The sequence below is a fragment of the Antedon bifida genome, chromosome 8, assembly GCF_963402885.1.
Source record: "Antedon bifida chromosome 8, ecAntBifi1.1, whole genome shotgun sequence".
NCBI classification, from domain to species: domain Eukaryota; kingdom Metazoa; phylum Echinodermata; class Crinoidea; order Comatulida; family Antedonidae; genus Antedon; species Antedon bifida.
In genome coordinates, this window is record NC_136233.1 from 20480950 (window position 1) to 20498078 (window position 17129).

At 32.1% G+C, this 17129-nt stretch overlaps 2 protein-coding genes across 2 annotated transcripts in view; both read right to left on the bottom strand.

Annotated features, from left to right (window-relative positions):
- LOC144849759 (titin-like) overlaps nt 1-17121 on the bottom strand; it is a 45959-nt gene extending 28838 nt beyond the window's left edge. Inside the window, exons 1-7 of the mRNA XM_078706796.1 lie at nt 17114-17121; nt 12956-12972; nt 12330-12455; nt 11624-11932; nt 10826-11176; nt 10216-10539; nt 9982-10039 (exon numbers count right to left, since the gene is read on the bottom strand). Of these exons, the coding sequence (XP_078562922.1) occupies nt 10038-10039; nt 10216-10539; nt 10826-11176; nt 11624-11924 (978 nt within the window). The 5' untranslated portion in view covers nt 11925-11932; nt 12330-12455; nt 12956-12972; nt 17114-17121 and the 3' untranslated portion in view covers nt 9982-10037. The remainder of the gene's footprint in view (nt 1-9981; nt 10040-10215; nt 10540-10825; nt 11177-11623; nt 11933-12329; nt 12456-12955; nt 12973-17113) is intronic.
- LOC144849744 (uncharacterized) overlaps nt 1-17129 on the bottom strand; it is a 143774-nt gene that overhangs the window by 52024 nt on the left and 74621 nt on the right. The window lies entirely within an intron of this gene.

Here is a 17129-nt window from a genome sequence, read left to right on the forward strand (position 1 = left end):
AATGTATTTATTAGTATGGGGCAAACCCTCGATTAGCGAAAGCAACATTTTCTGTTGGGTTGACATGGTTGTGTCCTGGGCGTATCACACATTTCACTGTCCTACAATATTTAACCCTTGACAAAAAGGTATTTAAAAGTTAACGTTGCTAGGAGCATTTTAAACATTGAAAAGTAACATTCGTATTAAAATTCATCTATAAGGACTGCAGCACGAACGTAATCGAAACCTTGCGTGCATTAACTTTTATTACCTCACTCATTTTCTCTTTACGAGATCGAAACAAATAAAATATACATAGCATAAAGACTATGCCTGTAAATGGCAGTTTTACAGTCATAATAATAATAGTATGTTTATATAATTCAAAAATCGACATGCAGTATATGTTATATAATAACAGTGGTAAGTAGCCTAGTTTTTTTAAATAATTTATTTGAATAGGCCATATACATTTGTGACGATGGTGGTTATAACGATCACGTCAGATTAGGGCAAACAATACAACATTTTATTTGATCGAGGAAAGATCGTATAAATCATTATAGGCCCTATACGGAAACAGTTTGATTGAGAGTCTTGGAGAGAAGCAATTAAACAGCATTCAAAGATGCCGTTGGTAATCTTTCATTTCGATATTTTATTGTCGTTATTTCCTATTTTTAATGTTTTGTAATGAAAATAAACAAAAATGGTGAAGTTATCTTTAATAAAACGTGTCCGGATTATTTAAGCTCACACTTCACACGTATTAGTGATACGCATGGATACAATACAAGGCAAAGTAACACAAATTTTAGAGTTCCTCATGGTAATGTACATAATACATTTTATTACAATAGTATAAAATATTGGAATGCACTTCCCATTAATATTAAAAATTGCAATATTTAAATAGTTTTAAATATAATGTAAAATCACTTTTATCTGAAAGAATACCTGTGTAACAGTTTTGTACAGTATTTTATATATTTTTAACTTTAGGCAATTGTATTAGGTGCAATTAAACGTTTAAACATTGCAATATTTTAACTACATTTTAAATTTTAAATATGTAAAATCACATTTTATTAAAATACTGTGTAATCCTTATCATGTTTACTGTACAATTTTTTAACCTTTTAGTAGTCATAGGGCGCTTTAAGTGCAATTATCAGTGTTATTTTTATGTCTGAGGACCCCAATAGAAATAAGTTTTCTTTTAAACTTTCTTGGGTTATTCCTCGGTTCATTCTATTATTATTGTTATCTTGTGCTTTTTTTCTGTTATGTTTGTCTTTGTATTGTGTTTGTATATATATGAACTGAATTCGACGGCGACGATAAATAAAAAACTGTAGTTTTTTATTCGTTTATTACATTTATTGTATATTCATCATGATGAACTTGATGGGGATTTAGTTACAAAACAATGATATGCAACAAGCTACTGATAGTAAAATTAATAGAACGAAATTCTATTGAACAATATAATGCTTAATACAAGGAGAATTAGGCAGTAATTTCCGTTAGATCAAAATTAATAGTCCTATTATTGAAATTCCATATTTTCCCCTCAGATATGGCGTTATTGTTGGCATTATTTACACTCTCTTTAATCGGTAATGAATTATTTATTAATATCTGTAATCTAGTGGGCTATATTAATCGTAATGTAGATATTTTTTAAATTTGTACCCGTTTAAAGAAAACCAAGATGTTGGTGGTGACAATGCACTATTTTACTGAAACTAAAAAATAATCAACAGTGATTTTACCATAAATGTCCGTCAATCCTTATTCTAATATGTTACAATGTTTGGTCATGTTTTTACCAAGATCTTCTTCAACTTGTTTTGTGACGTAGCTACAAAATAAAAAGGTCTATAAATCATTAAAATTTGGTTAAAAATTAGTATCTACTTCACTACCTTTTAGCCTGTAACGTTTGGTATTCTTTATCCATTAAAAGCACTTTGTCAATCTGTGATAACTTCTGATCAGAAAGCCAAGGAGGGTGATACTGAAGTGGTTATAACTTGTGATTATTCACAATTTACTGCTGATGCACCACCTTCAATACAATGGGATGAGCTATATGAAGATAGATCTACAACAAACCTTGTGAATGATAATAAGATAGAAAATGGACGTTTCAAATTAAACATAAAACCTGGGAAAGCTGACTTGGTGATGTCACAGCCAATGAGATCCGATTCTAAGCGAAAATTCCAGTGTGAGATACGAACAACAAATGGAGATATTATTAAAAGCTCAAATCCATCTATCCTAACTGTTTATTGTGAGTACCGTACTAAATTAGAACGCCTTATTTTATTATTCAATCTAGAATTAAAAAGAAAACAGATATTTGAATTTGAATTTTGAAAATTATTATAACAAGAAAAACTAAACATTAAATATGTTGTTAGGTTGCTGTGTTAGAAATTCTATTGTCTAATTATTGTAAATTAAATGTAATGCTTAAAAGAAAGATATATTTGAAAGAAAATAAAACTTTAAAAAATTAACTTCCTTAAACATTCTTGTGACGTACTGCCAAAAATATATCACATTGTAGTGAAAACAAATATAATCTGTTCTCAGATTTGAATCAACCACATCTTAATGTGTCAGCAAGTGGTATCTACGAAGGTCAATCAGTGACCTTTACCTGTAGTAAACCTGATGGTAATCCTATTCCTCACATTACTTGGTATAAAGATGGACAGACAGTCATCACAGACAACCCTTCTAGATATGAGATTGCAAATAACAGTACAGAGTCAGTTTTTAAGATTAAATCAGCTACTAAAGAAGATACTGGGAGATATACATGTAAATCAGAAAGTGATCAGTTTAAAGGAGAAGATGCTAAAACAAGTGCTGGAAAATATCTAAATATATATTGTATGTGAAAGTTTTAATGTTGATTTTCAATGAAAACCAACGATCAATTTCTACGAAACAGTATTTTAGTTTAATAATCAGTCACGTAAATAACTTACTTTTAATTAATATGTTGTATATGCTAATAATTACTGTAAATATCGTAATGTTATGCCTTTCTAGATATCGTTGTAAAATTTACGCCTGAGGATGGTTTTGCAACATGTACAGCAGAGGGCCATCCCAAGCCATCATCAGTATTGATATTACAAGATGGAAAAGTGGTTAAGAAAGGAGACAATACAGCAACTTTAGGGACTAACAATAATATATGCCAGTCCAGTCTTACATGTTATGCAGGGAATGGAAAACTTAATTTGACAGCAATTTTAGAGAACTGTAACGCATGTAATTTTATCATAACATTATTTTATTTATTTTAACAAATAATGTTTTACGCAGTAGAAAATCTGTATGTGAAATTTAGGCCAGACTCATAGGTATATACTGTTTTATGCCAGTTCAGTAGACCGTGATTTAAAATGTTGTCTCACTTGTTTAGGCCTAAAGTATCTGTTATGTTTCATAATAACGAAGGTCTTATACGGCGAATCTTATTTGTGCTTCACTATCTTTGTTTTATAGCCACATATAAAATGCAATCAAGCGATTCATATTAAGAAGGCATTATGAACAAAATAGTGAGAACTTTTGTTCTACTATGTATATTTCAACATTTTACATTTACTTTTCTAGGTGGTTGTTCATATGCAATAATTACTGTGATTATAACTACAGCAATAACCGCAATTATTCTTGGCTTTGTTCCGATGTTTATAATAACCCGTTATGTTTATGTAAGTAGGCCTATTCAATCAATATGAGAGATATTGACTTTTGTTGAAACTTAACATAATAACAAAACCTAGAACTACTGTAGTATGCCTACACACTTTCAATAGGTAATTACATGTTGTTACCTGTATCGTTTTAAGGTAAAGAGAATACAAGAAATCCGTTCCAAGTGTCAAAGTCCTCAACAATATCAAGCAATGCAATTTTCTTCAAATGCTGGAGCTTGCAAAGAGCTCAACAAAGGTCCTACAGTTGAGGCTAGTGCTACCAGGACGTCAAATAAAACTATATCCAGAACAAGCATACAGGTATACATGTTGTAATACATTTTAAACATTCTATACTAATGTGTAACAATTCAAACCTAAGTGTTCCCATTTTTGCAAACTGTTGTAAAGTTACAAAATAATATTTATTTATTTATTATTTCTTGTAAGAGATACATTCATGCAAACTATATAAAACCAAACATCAATGTTTACACAATCATCATCTATTGTTTAACAGAGAGAAGTAAGAGAAATCGAACTTCACCACCATCAGTACCAAGGACTCCAAGGACTGCAAGTTTCGGAAAACTCTGATATCGCCATAGATGACGAGGGATATGCCAAGGCCATTAGGGTATAATGACGTAGTATTATGTATCGCAAAGTTTGTTAGAGGGACGGGGGTTAAACATTTTAGTATACTCAAGTGACACTATTTAAACGTATAGTCCCTAATATCCACATGACCAATAAAATGAGTTACAGAAGAAGTTACAGTACGTCTAATTGAGAGCGGGAAATAAAATCGTATCTTAAAGTCAATTGTGCTAGTTTAATTTTTTCTTCTTCTCATAATATAGGCCTATACAAGTACCACAACAACATCAATGTTACTAACAAACACTATTTTTCAGACAGGAGTAAGAGAGCATGAACATCAGTACCAAGATCTGCAAGTTAATTCGGCAAACAATGATGCCGACTTAGATGACGAGGGATATGTTAGACCCACGTCTAATAAAGTGGTATGTATCGTAAAGTAGGGTAAACATGTTAGTATACACGATACTTAACATTTAATAATACAAAAATAGGTGATCAACTAAAATGGTTACCATTTAGCTATAAGAACCTATGTGTAGTTGAGCGAGATGAAAACAGAATCATAATTAAGCTTAATTGTGAGTTCCGAAGTCAAGTTAAAATTTAGTTTAGTTATGTTCTTATTTCTAAGACAAGTGACACACTTTTGTATGCAAAATATACAAATTAAACATGTTTAGGCCTAACAATCATGACCATATCTATTGTTTAACAGAGAGAAAGAGAATTCGAAAGAAGTCAACATCATCATCAGTACCAAGGACTGCACATTTCAGCAAGCTCTGATGTTGACATAGATGACGAGGGATACGTCAAGCCTACGTCTAAAATAGTATGTATTTCAAAAGTACAATTAAACATTTTAAACGAACCATAGTACGTCACTGGGTATCGCCACATAAGACGTTTAATAATACCTTTATAATTAACGACTAGGAATTACTTTTTTAGGAAAAGGAAGTCATAGAAATCGAATGCAAAAATCCCCAGTACCAAGGTGTGAAAGAGTCAGCAAGCTCTTACGTGGACGATGATGGATATACCAAGCCTACGTCTAATAAAGTAGTATGTATTTAAAAAATAAATGTGGGAACAAACATTATCTTTCAGTAATAATATACAATAACGTCTACATACTATGAGCATCACCTAACATATTCCACAATATTTGATTTTAACTCAATTATTTTTGTAGGAAAGAGAAGTAAAAAATCCTCAGTATCAAGGACTTCAACATAGAAATAAAGATAAACACGTTACTAGTACGTCACAGAAAGAAGTGCGCAAACTGGAGGTAAATATTTATAATAATTCTCAGTAAACGACGTGGTGTGGGCCTACATTTATGTCTTGAGTTTTTCACAAACAATATTGGTTGTTAAGTGTTTATCTGGTTTGCAGTAACAATCGATAATAATAATATTGTTATTAATGTTATTGTTTTTTTCAGAAAAGAGGAGGAAAGATTGAAGTAGAATGTCATAATCCCCAGTACGAAGGACATACGTCACGTGATAGTGTTACTAGTACGTCACAAAAAGGAAAGACTCTAGACCCACATTATTCTAAACAGTTCTATAACTAAATTCTCAATCCTGAAATCTAAAATAAAAAAAAAACAATTTAATTAATAAAAAGAGAAAAAATGTAGTAGATAGATAAGAAGAAATGCTCTATGGATAAACAAACGAAAACGAGAGTGAGTTGATTTCTAAGTATCATAATTTGTATAATTATGAGTACCGTAATATTTCAATAACGAAAACAAAAGTATATGCATACATGCATGCAATAGAAATTGAGAGCAAACGTAATTTATAAAAAGTTGGTTTATTGGCGTTATAATTATGATATAATTTGTCATTAGAGTCTTACTTATTAATATTATCATCTAGGCCTATACGAATAGCTGTTGACGAAATCAGGTGATGATCGATCAAAACAGTTGTAGAATAAGGAGAAATTTTATATTCCACTTACATTAGTGTTTAAATAATCGACAAATTTTAATGTCGTCTTGTTGCGCTGTAATTTTTGCATGTATTATAGCTTTTATGTATTATTATACATTAATTAAAACAAACTTTTTTAGTGTAACTTTTTATCTTAATGTTTTAACTTATATATATTTCATAAATTGTAACATTCAATCACAATTAATTGATTGTAATAACAGATTTTGAACTTTGAACTTTCAACTAGGATTGAAATTTATTATAGGTATTAGTATAGTATAGGCCTATTATAAGCAATTGAACCAAACTCTACCATTTTCTAAATATCTGAAGGGTAAAGAGTCACGTCCACACACAGTACCATCAGAATCATTAAACCCTCTCACTGCTGAAACATGCATATGTAATCAACATGCAATGTTGTGGAAACAAGACCCATCGTATCACGTTCCCTTTTTTCAGAATTTTTCTGTGTTGTCCTCACTGCATAATTTTCCAGACTAAGCAGTAAACACACGCTATTACCGTCGCCGCCGCTGCTGCTTCTTTCTACCATTTGGTGATATACGCCATAATAGAATACAAATGTAGGTGTAAACACACGCTATTACCGTCGCCCCTGCTTCTTTCTACCATTCGGTAATTATACGCCATAATAGAATAAAAATGTAGGTGTAATGCACTATGAAAAAAAGCACAATACAGGTATTTTATTCAATTAAAGAACACTTGTTTTACTCCGTGTTTAATTCTGTAAATGATAATTACATTTTCTTTCAGCGCGGAGCTTATTTTGACTGCTGTTTCTTCGCTTTGTTTTTTTTTATTTGGTTCATGTTCACGTGTAGTCTGTGACTTCATCACAAATTATGATACAACTTTAACGCGACATTTTAAAAAATAAAGTCAAATTATTATGCGATGACCGGAATGTGTACCTATACAATAACTGTTGGCAAACATGCCATTATCAGAAGTTACTCATTTGGCGGAATACAACAAGGTTTGGTTTGGTCAACCGATTGCGAAGAAGAAGAAATGCTCTATGGATAAACAAACGAAAACGAGAGTGAGTTGCTTTCTAAGTATCATAATTTGTATAATTATGAGTACCGTAATATTTCAATAACGAAAACAAAAGTATATGCATACATGCATGCAATAGAAATTGAGAGCAAACGTAATTTATAAAAAGTTGGTTTATTGGCGTTACAATTATGATATATGTGTATTTAGTGTCTTACTTATTAATATTATCATCTAGGCCTATATTAATAGCTGTTGACAAAAGCAGGTGATGATTGATCAAAACAGTTGTAGAATAAGGAGACATTTTATATTCAACTTAAATTAGTGTTTAAATTTTCGACAAATTTTAATGTCGTCTTGTTGGGCTGTAATTTTTGCATGTTTTATAGCTTTTATGTATTATTATACATTAATTAAAACAAACTGTTTTAGTGTAACTTTTTATCTTAATGTTTTAACTTATATATATTTCAAAAATTGTAATATTCAATCACAATTAATTGATTGTAATAACAGATTTTGAACTTTGAACTTTCAACTAGGATTGAAATTTATTATAGGTATTAGTATAGTATAGGCCTATTATAAGCAATTGAACCAAACTCTACCATTTAAATATCTGAAGGGTAAAGAGTCACGTTCACACACAGTACCATCAGAATCATTAAACCCTCTCACTGCTGAAACATGCATATGTAATCAACATGCAATGTTGTGGAAACAAGACCCATCGTATCACGTTCCCTTTTTTCAGAATTTTTCTGTGTTGTCCTCACTGCATAATTTTCCAGACTAAGCAGTAAACACACGCTATTACCGTCGCCGCCGCTGCTGCTTCTTTCTACCATTTGGTGATATACGCCATAATAGAATACAAATGTAGGTGTAATGCACTATGAAAAAAAGCACAATACAGGTATTTTATTCAATTAAAGAACACTTGTTTTACTCCGTGTTTAATTCTGTAAATGATAATTACATTTTCTTTCAGCGCGGAGCTTATTTTGACTGCTGTTTCTTCGCTTTGTTTTTTTTATTTGGTTCATGTTCACGTGTAGTCTGTGACTTCATCACAAATTATGATACAACTTTAACGCGACATTTTAAAAAATAAAGTCAAATTATTATGCGATGACCGGAATGTGTACCTATACAATAACTGTTGGCAAACATGCCATTATCAGAAGTTACTCATTTGGCGGAATACAACAAGGTTTGGTTTGGTCAACCGATTGCGGCGCGTATTCATTCATCACTGTGATATAGAAATTCATGTTTTGAATAAGTAAATTAATTATTTCGAAGAACTATGCAAAACGTATGACGTTCGGTTTATGCACATCTTGGTCAAAATAGTCAGGCGATGTAGCACGAACACTCCAAAACAGAAAAAGTTGACATCATTATGTGAGGGCGTGTGGTGCAGTGTGTTGGACGTTGGAATACTGATCGTGAGATCGTGGTTCTAATCAAACTCTCGCCGTATCCTTGTATCCATAGGCAAGACACTTTACTTACATTTGCCTCTCTCCACCCAGGTGTATAAAATGGGTACCGAATCAAGAAACAACTTTGCGCTGATTACTACAGTTGTATTATAATGAGAGTATGTTGACATAAGTGTATGATCCCCAAAAATGACCGGGGTAATAATGTGCGCTATATAAGAATGAAATATTATTATTATTTATTAATATTATTATTATCATGGAAATGATTTAAGTATGAAAATAGTGGAGAAGATTTATAAATGGGACATGAACATCAATATTTACAACATGGCAAAAACAAGACTACAGAACACAGGAGAATTAAAAGAAAAGGAATGTTCAAAAATTATAATTATAATAATATAGTACTTATATTACTTTTCTTATTAATACTAATGTTAAAAGTTGGACCCCACTACAGATAAAAAAATCTAATAACAAAAAAAGGATATAAAATAATGTAGTTACTTAATATCCCAACCACATAAGATAGTGATTCGCGAATGACAGCTAATTTCTTTATTAGCAATTCTAATCAAATCTAAAGTTTAAAATGTTTGTATGACTTTTTTCGCACAATTTAGAATTCCAAATATATATTCTAAACTTCTAAGTAATTATAATTAGTACACTTGCTTCCTAACCACCACTGTAATACTACGGTCATATATCAAAATATTATACTTAATTTAATTAAATAATTCTTTCCAGACTATTTGCAGTAAGTTTTATATTCTATATACATGCGATTTTTGTAATGCAAATAAGCCAATTTGCTGTGAATTTGTTGAATAAATGAACCCACAAAAAAACAACATTTTTTTTTTAAGTTTCTGAAAATTCTGAATTATTCATAGAGAAAATAAAGCAAAACGTAAAGAGTCAAAAAATAATAAAATGTGGCCATGGCTTGGAAAGGCATTGAACTTTTTCTGAATTTCTTTTTTCCGGCATAATTAATTATTTACCAAACATCAACTGCATTCCAATATTATGCCCCTCTGTTTCTGAACCATAACTGTAAACACACACTATTCCCTCTGCTTCTTCTTTCCCTTCTTTTACACTGTACAAAGCTAGGTCAGATTCTTCTGCCTTCACTGCACCTAGTGTGTACAACTGACACCAGGTTTTTACAGCCATCTTCACTTAAGTAAAGTGTAAGATCCTTATTTGTTTCATTTCCATGACTTGTCATTGCTATTTGGTTGAACCCATCTGTCTTGGTTGGTAAAAATACAATACCACTCTAGAAAATAAACAATTTAAAATGACATTTTAAAGCCAAATACAGCAGAAATAGTCTGGCAGCCAAATGACTATTTTTAAGGTTAGTCCATACAAGTACGAGTTTCTGGCTACATACAGGCCCTGTATTGGAAATATATAAGTAATGGATTGAAATCTGTATAAAAATCTACTTACACTTTACACACACTTTAGCTGTTATTGTTTTCTTCATTCTGTCGTCTGAAGAGAAATTTTGAATTTCACAGGTGTACTCTCCATCATCAGCTAAAGTTACTGTCTCAAACTCTAAGCATATTTTATTATCACCTAAAAATGATTTGTATCTTCCATTAACTTCTTTTAATAGAGTCTTCTGTTTTGATTCATCGGAACACCATATCAATTTCTCTCCATTATTAGTCTTCTTATACCAAATAAAATCAATATTTTCATCCTCCATTTGATAGTTGCAAATTAAACTAGCTGTTTCTCCACAAGTTGCAAAACAATCATTCATGTCTAAACAATATAAAACAAAGTTATTAAGTAAAACAGCCAGAAAGAAGTGGAAAGCTTTAGGAAAACACTATTTTGTCAGTGTTATATGTAACAATAATAAAAATAATCATCTATTACAAGCATAGCAAAACATTTATTGTAATTCACCCCAATCAAAAGCATTGGTTTACGTAAATGCAAATTTGTATTTTTATCTCCTTTTTTCCATTGGAGTGGAGCAGTAATTTGTAGCTGTACTGTATACAAATACAAATGTAGATCGGGTAGCTTTAAAAGACATAATTACTTTTAACTGTTAACTTTCCAGAACAACTGTATATTTTCTGTCTTCCTTCAATTTGCACTTCACATATGTATTTTCCTTCATCTTCAGATTTAATTTTTCTGATTTCAAGATACCCCTCGTTCTGATCCACAAATCCACATTCATAGCGTGATGTTGGATCATGTGACTGCACTAATGTTGGTTCAGGTGACTTTAATGATATCAGCCTCTTCTTTGCTTCACTTTCAACATGCTTAAACCAATCGATCTGGGATATTTTTAAAGAATCTTCAATCCATTCTATGTTTAAAATTAATCGAACATTCGCACACTCATGTATAGAATCATCAGAAATCTTCATTTCTATAGCACCTATATTTTAAAAAATATATATATATATTTTCATTTGTTCAATAACACTTATTCAACAACAATTATCACCAAAATAGATAAAGGAAAAAATATAAAAAAAAAACAAAATAAAATATGAAATATTAGAAGTTTTAGTACTTGTCACATTTTGAACTTAAACAATACATAATAAAAACAAATTGTTTAATCAAAATAAAATGTGATTTGTAATGATACCATAGCAAAAAGGATTGGTGCATCACAAACTTTAGCATACAACAATCTAAATCATCACCAAGAAAAATCATCATTATCATACATAAAATTGACTTTGAATGCACGGTGTAATAAAGTTTAATTAAGAACCTGTTATTGAAAAAAAGACAGATAGTTCACTATATTTGGCTATATGTAGATAGGAGAATCCAATTTGTTGTAAAGCATAAGTAAATAAACTATAATCAATACCTTTTTTAACTGTTAGCTGTGTAGTATCTTCCAGCTTCTTTTCTCCACCAACTGGCTTCACTTCACATTGATACTTGCCAGCATCATCAAGTACAACATTCTTTATCTTTAAAGACAGAATGCTATTTTGGTAACTTGTTACTTCAAATATGTTATCTTTAGAACAATCCTCAATCTCTGTTGTGCCATCTTCCCTAATCTTCTTCCACTTGTAACCTGTTAATGGCATATCTGCTGGTCCATATCGGCACTTCATTTCAACATTGATACCTTCTTCTGTTGAGCATTTCGGATTTATCATCTTAATCCCTAAAAAAATAGACTTGAATTAATTAGAAATATTACACAATTGATGGAATTTGCTATTTGGAAATTGTGTTTTATACATAGTTTTTCCACAAATAATTGCCACTACGTTTTTAAAACAGACATCAAATCAGTTATCCTTATTAGCTAGGCTAGGCCTAGTCCACGAGAGGACATTCACCGCCAGCTACTTAGGTAGTGCATTGTTTCTCTCTTTTTATCATAATTTACCATAAAACGTACATTTAAGACAAGGAATGACCTGGTTTAATGTTTTTAAAGTAATTTATGCATTATTTTTACAAAACGTCAACAATTGTAGGGAATTGGTTTTTAAGAAGATATTATTATATTTAGATATAAAAGATATTATTACTATTTTAAAATTAATGAAACTCACAATAAAAAGATAAATTGTTGACCCCTGGCTTTCTCCTGCCCTTTATGATGCAGTTGTACTCTCCTGAATCAGATTTTACAGAATTTGCAAAATTTAGGCTGATTCTTCCTCTACCATTTGTAACTACTGGAAAGAAAATATAAATTTAATTGTAGAAATTGTTTTTCATAAAAAGTTTAAATTTATTTTTATTAATTGTATTTCTTTTTGTTACCCTGCAAACATTACATTATTATGATACCTGCACCATTAATTTATTGATATATTGCCTAGTGTACACATTCACCACTTCAATGGAATTGGTGTTGTCTCATACCAATTAACTCCATTCTACAAATAGTACTTCAAATCAAACTTTATCTTTTATAACGTAATTTAATAATAATTCAAACATTCAATTCAATTTTATTCAGCATAAGATACATCATTATATAATAACAATACATACAAGTTTTTTGTTTGCAGTAGAATTTTCTGAACTGGAGAAACTTAAATAAGCCCAAATGGCTTTAAGGCTACTTCAACCAGAAAAAAATGAGTAAAAAAGTGTATAAATATATATTTTCAAGAGTAGTCAACAAATACATAAAAAGAAAAGAAAATACACTATTATGGTTTTTACTTACTTGAGTAAGATTCAGATCTAAAAAAAAAAAATTAATATAATAATGATAGGAAAATACCTATGATTTAGGAAGTGGATGCATCAACACTCTTTAAACATTAATATCGGGATGTACAATTACAGCACAATAATAATGATGTAAAATTGTATTTGTAATGCGATTTACACAATAATACATTTAAAAAGCGCTGCAGATTTTTTTGGCACAGAAATAATTCACATTGATTTTGTATAGATAATACAGTGTATGACATAACTTTAATACCTATTGAATAGTATAGACTGTTATGATGATGAATTGTAACTAGGTTTTAATTGTTCATTGTTAGTTGATTTTCATTTTTGTATAATAATTTTCAAAACAGGTTTTCTTTTTTATCATGATTTATCAGGCAATGCAAAAAACATATAATTTACATACACATAGTATAATATTGTGATAAGAGATAGGTAACTAAAGCAAGCAGACGTAAGCAAACATCAGACAGTTGAGAATCATACTTTGTGTAAAAGATAGCAACCACCATATGAAAATATAATAAATAACATGTTGATAAGAATGACATTTTATTAATAGCCTTTTTTCACAACATAGACAATAAACTATATTATAAATAACAAACTAAATCACAACTATTGTAAATGCAATTTTAGTTTAGTTTTAATTTTTATTTCAATAATTGACCAGTATTGTTTAAAAATTGTGTAAATATGTGCAACAATCATCTAAATTGGAGATGAGGGCGTTGATCAAGCTGCAGCCATCACGTTTTTCTTTTTCTTTCTTCGCTCTCTTCATTTTTTTTAGTGTGTTTTTTAGTTCGTTGATCCTTTTTGATGTAATTTGATGATTTTTGATGTTAGTAACTGTACCCGATTGTGCGGTCTCGTGTTTTTTAGTCTTGTAAACTGTTTTTTGCGTGTTATACTCTCCAACCAACAACTTGCAACATAGGCTAGGCTACCCCGCTTCCGGCGACCGCTACAATGTGCAAGCAGAATTCCACCGGCACTCGCTATGATTTAACAACATCTGGAAGCGTGTTCAGAGCTAGGCCTAGAGGAAGGAGAGCAGGGCGGAAAGCACGGCGAAGGATTCCTATCATATTTAATGTATTCCCGATTGAATCTAAACGGCCTCACATTATTAAGGGTAATAATAGAACCCCTGTGAGAACTATTATTCATATTGCAATTTCACAGAAGCAGGATAACAATAGGCTAGCGATAGAGAAGAATAAGCAACAACTTTTGCCTAATTTTTTATTAACGAACGCCCAATCGCTGATCAATAAGCGTGATGAATTTCATCTGTTGATGAATAAGGAATCCGTTAATGTTGGTATAATTACTGAGAGCTGGTTTTCTACCACCCACCATCAAGACCAACTGGACATACCTGGTTATGCCCTATTCTCCAAATGTCGTGAAGACCGACGTGGGGGTGGAGTAGCAATCTACACCAAAGATGGCCTCAATGCTCAAGAACTTAAGGTTGCAGCCCCCCCTGAGTTGGAGATTCTTTGGATCAGACTAAGAGGCACCAGACTACCTAGAGGACTATCGCAAATTGTAGTGTGTGGTATATATATAGTCACAGATTCACCACATCACACGGTCCCCAGATACCGGATTTTGCATAGCTGGTGATTTCAATCGTATGGTGATTGGTGACATTCTTAAAGGCAACGATTTTCGTCAAATTGTTAAATTTAACACGCGTAATAATGCTGTTCTTGATCTAATCATTACAAATATGGATGACACGTTTTATACAGCACCATCTGCATTAGCGCCTATTGGTATGAGCGATCATGTGTGTGTACTATGGAAACCAAAGATCAGACCACGGCTCAACTCTACAAAGAACATAGTGGTTCGTCCATTTTATGAATCAAGAAAATGTGAGTTTGGAAGATGGTTATTAACACAGGATTGGCTTGAGGTGATGAATAGCACTTCTACTGAAGACAAAATGGACGCTCTTTATAACATTTTGAACAGTGCAATAGATAAGTATTTTCCGACAAAAAAAGTAAAAATACACTGTGCTGATAGACCCTGGGTAACTAATTGCATTAGAGACCTAATAGCTAAGAGGCAGGCCGCTTTTGCTAGGGGGGACACCACACTTTTTAAGAAGTTACGAAATAAAGTAAAACGAGAAATTGAAGTTGCCAAAACTAAGTATTTTTTAACTAGAATAAGACACCTACGGCACAATGACCCACGAAAATGGCACTCGCAAATTAAAGATTTAACATCATCTAAAATGGGTCGAGATCTAAATATTAAGGTTACAGACATATCCGCCTCTGATCACATAGGTATCGCTAATGCAATTAATTCCCAGTTTGCTAGCATTAATAATGACATACCCCCACTAGACTATTGTATTTTACCGGCATATTTGCCATGTAACAGCCCTGTACCGCAAGTTAAAGAATGGGAGGTTTATAATAAGTTAAGAAAAACCAACCCACATAAATCAGTAGGACCTGATAAAATACCACCCTTAATTCTTAAAGAGTTTGCCCTTGAGTTAAGTGAACCCCTTACTAATATTTTAAATTGCTCATTTAGGGAAGGAAGTCTCCCCACCCAATGGAAATCAGCTGTGACTGTTCCTATCCCCAAGGTACACCCACCAAAAATTGATAAGTTAAGACCTATCTCGTTAACATCTGCCTTTGCAAAAGTAGCAGAGCAATTTGTTTGTGAATGGGTGGTATCTGATATCCAGAATAAATTAGATGTAAGACAGTATGGCAATGTCAAAGGGGCATCAACTAGCCACTACTTAGTACGTCTAGTTCATGATATGTGTGCTGCAGCTGAGGAAGCTCATAACATAGGGACGGTTGTCCTTACGGACTTCACTAAGGCCTTTGATCGTATTGAACACAACACCTTAATCAATAAAATCATCGACATTGGAGTCCGTGGGTCAATCGTCCCTTGGATTTGCAGCTTCCTCAGCTGCAGAGAACAATGTGTAAAATATAACAACTCCCTATCAAGTGCTATCACGTTAAAAGCTGGTGTCCCCCAGGGGACTAAACTTGGTCCCATTGCATTTCAAATCATGATCAATGATGCTGTTAAGGGTGCTAAAACGAATGCTTTAAAATATGTTGATGACCTATCTGTTTATGAAAATCGTAAGATAACACAACCAGGTCACTTGCAGCATGATCTTAATGAGTTTCATGATTGGTGTAAAAGGAATGTTATGGACCTGAACCCTGCTAAATGCCAGGCACTACAAATATGTTTTAGTAAAAGGAATATTCTTGAAAATAAAATTTATATCGGGGGTAACGAACTAGCATTTGTCACCCATGCTAAAATACTTGGAGTCACGTTACAAAATAACTTAAAATGGGATAAGCATATTGGGGATATTGTCCTCAAGGCTAATAGGAAGCTTTTTATTTTAAGGAGTCTAAAGAAATTTGGCTTCAACCCTGATGAACTATGCTCTGTCTACTGTGGGTACATTAGACCCCTCCTTGAATATGCCGATGTCGTATGGCACCCTGGCTTAACCAAATCGCTTAGCAACTCTATAGAATCTGTCCAACGCAGAGCATGCTGTACCATATTGGGAAGGGATTTTAGTTCGTATGACAAAGCTCTAAAGGTCTGTAACATCTCATCCCTCACGGATAGGAGAATAGCTCACAGTCTCAGATTTGCCAAGGGAATATCTGAGACTGTTCATTCTGCTGATCTTTTACCGGTGACACGGTTTGAAAGTCATGGGAGGTTGCTTCGTAATAGTAATAACATTTCACAATTACCATCCAGAACCGCCCGTTTCAGTAACAGTCCAATCCCTTATTTTATCCGCCTGCTTAACGCCTGATCTTCACTCATTGTTGTTTGTTTCAAATTTTGTGTATTTTTATTGGTCTATGTACATGCATGTAAAAGTTACCCACAATCTGGCCTTTGGCCACTAGTGGTAACTTGTGGCATGGTGGCGTTTTTTGATGTTTTATATGAAATAAAGAATAATAATGAAGTTTAATTGTTATCTTATTATTGTATTTAAAGTTGTATTTAAAAAGACAATAAGCAGATAACAAAGGTGAATTATAAGCAAAGTAAATATTTGACCAGAAAAGTACATTTCCAAAGCTTTAGCATTTATTACCTTTCATTTGAGCCTG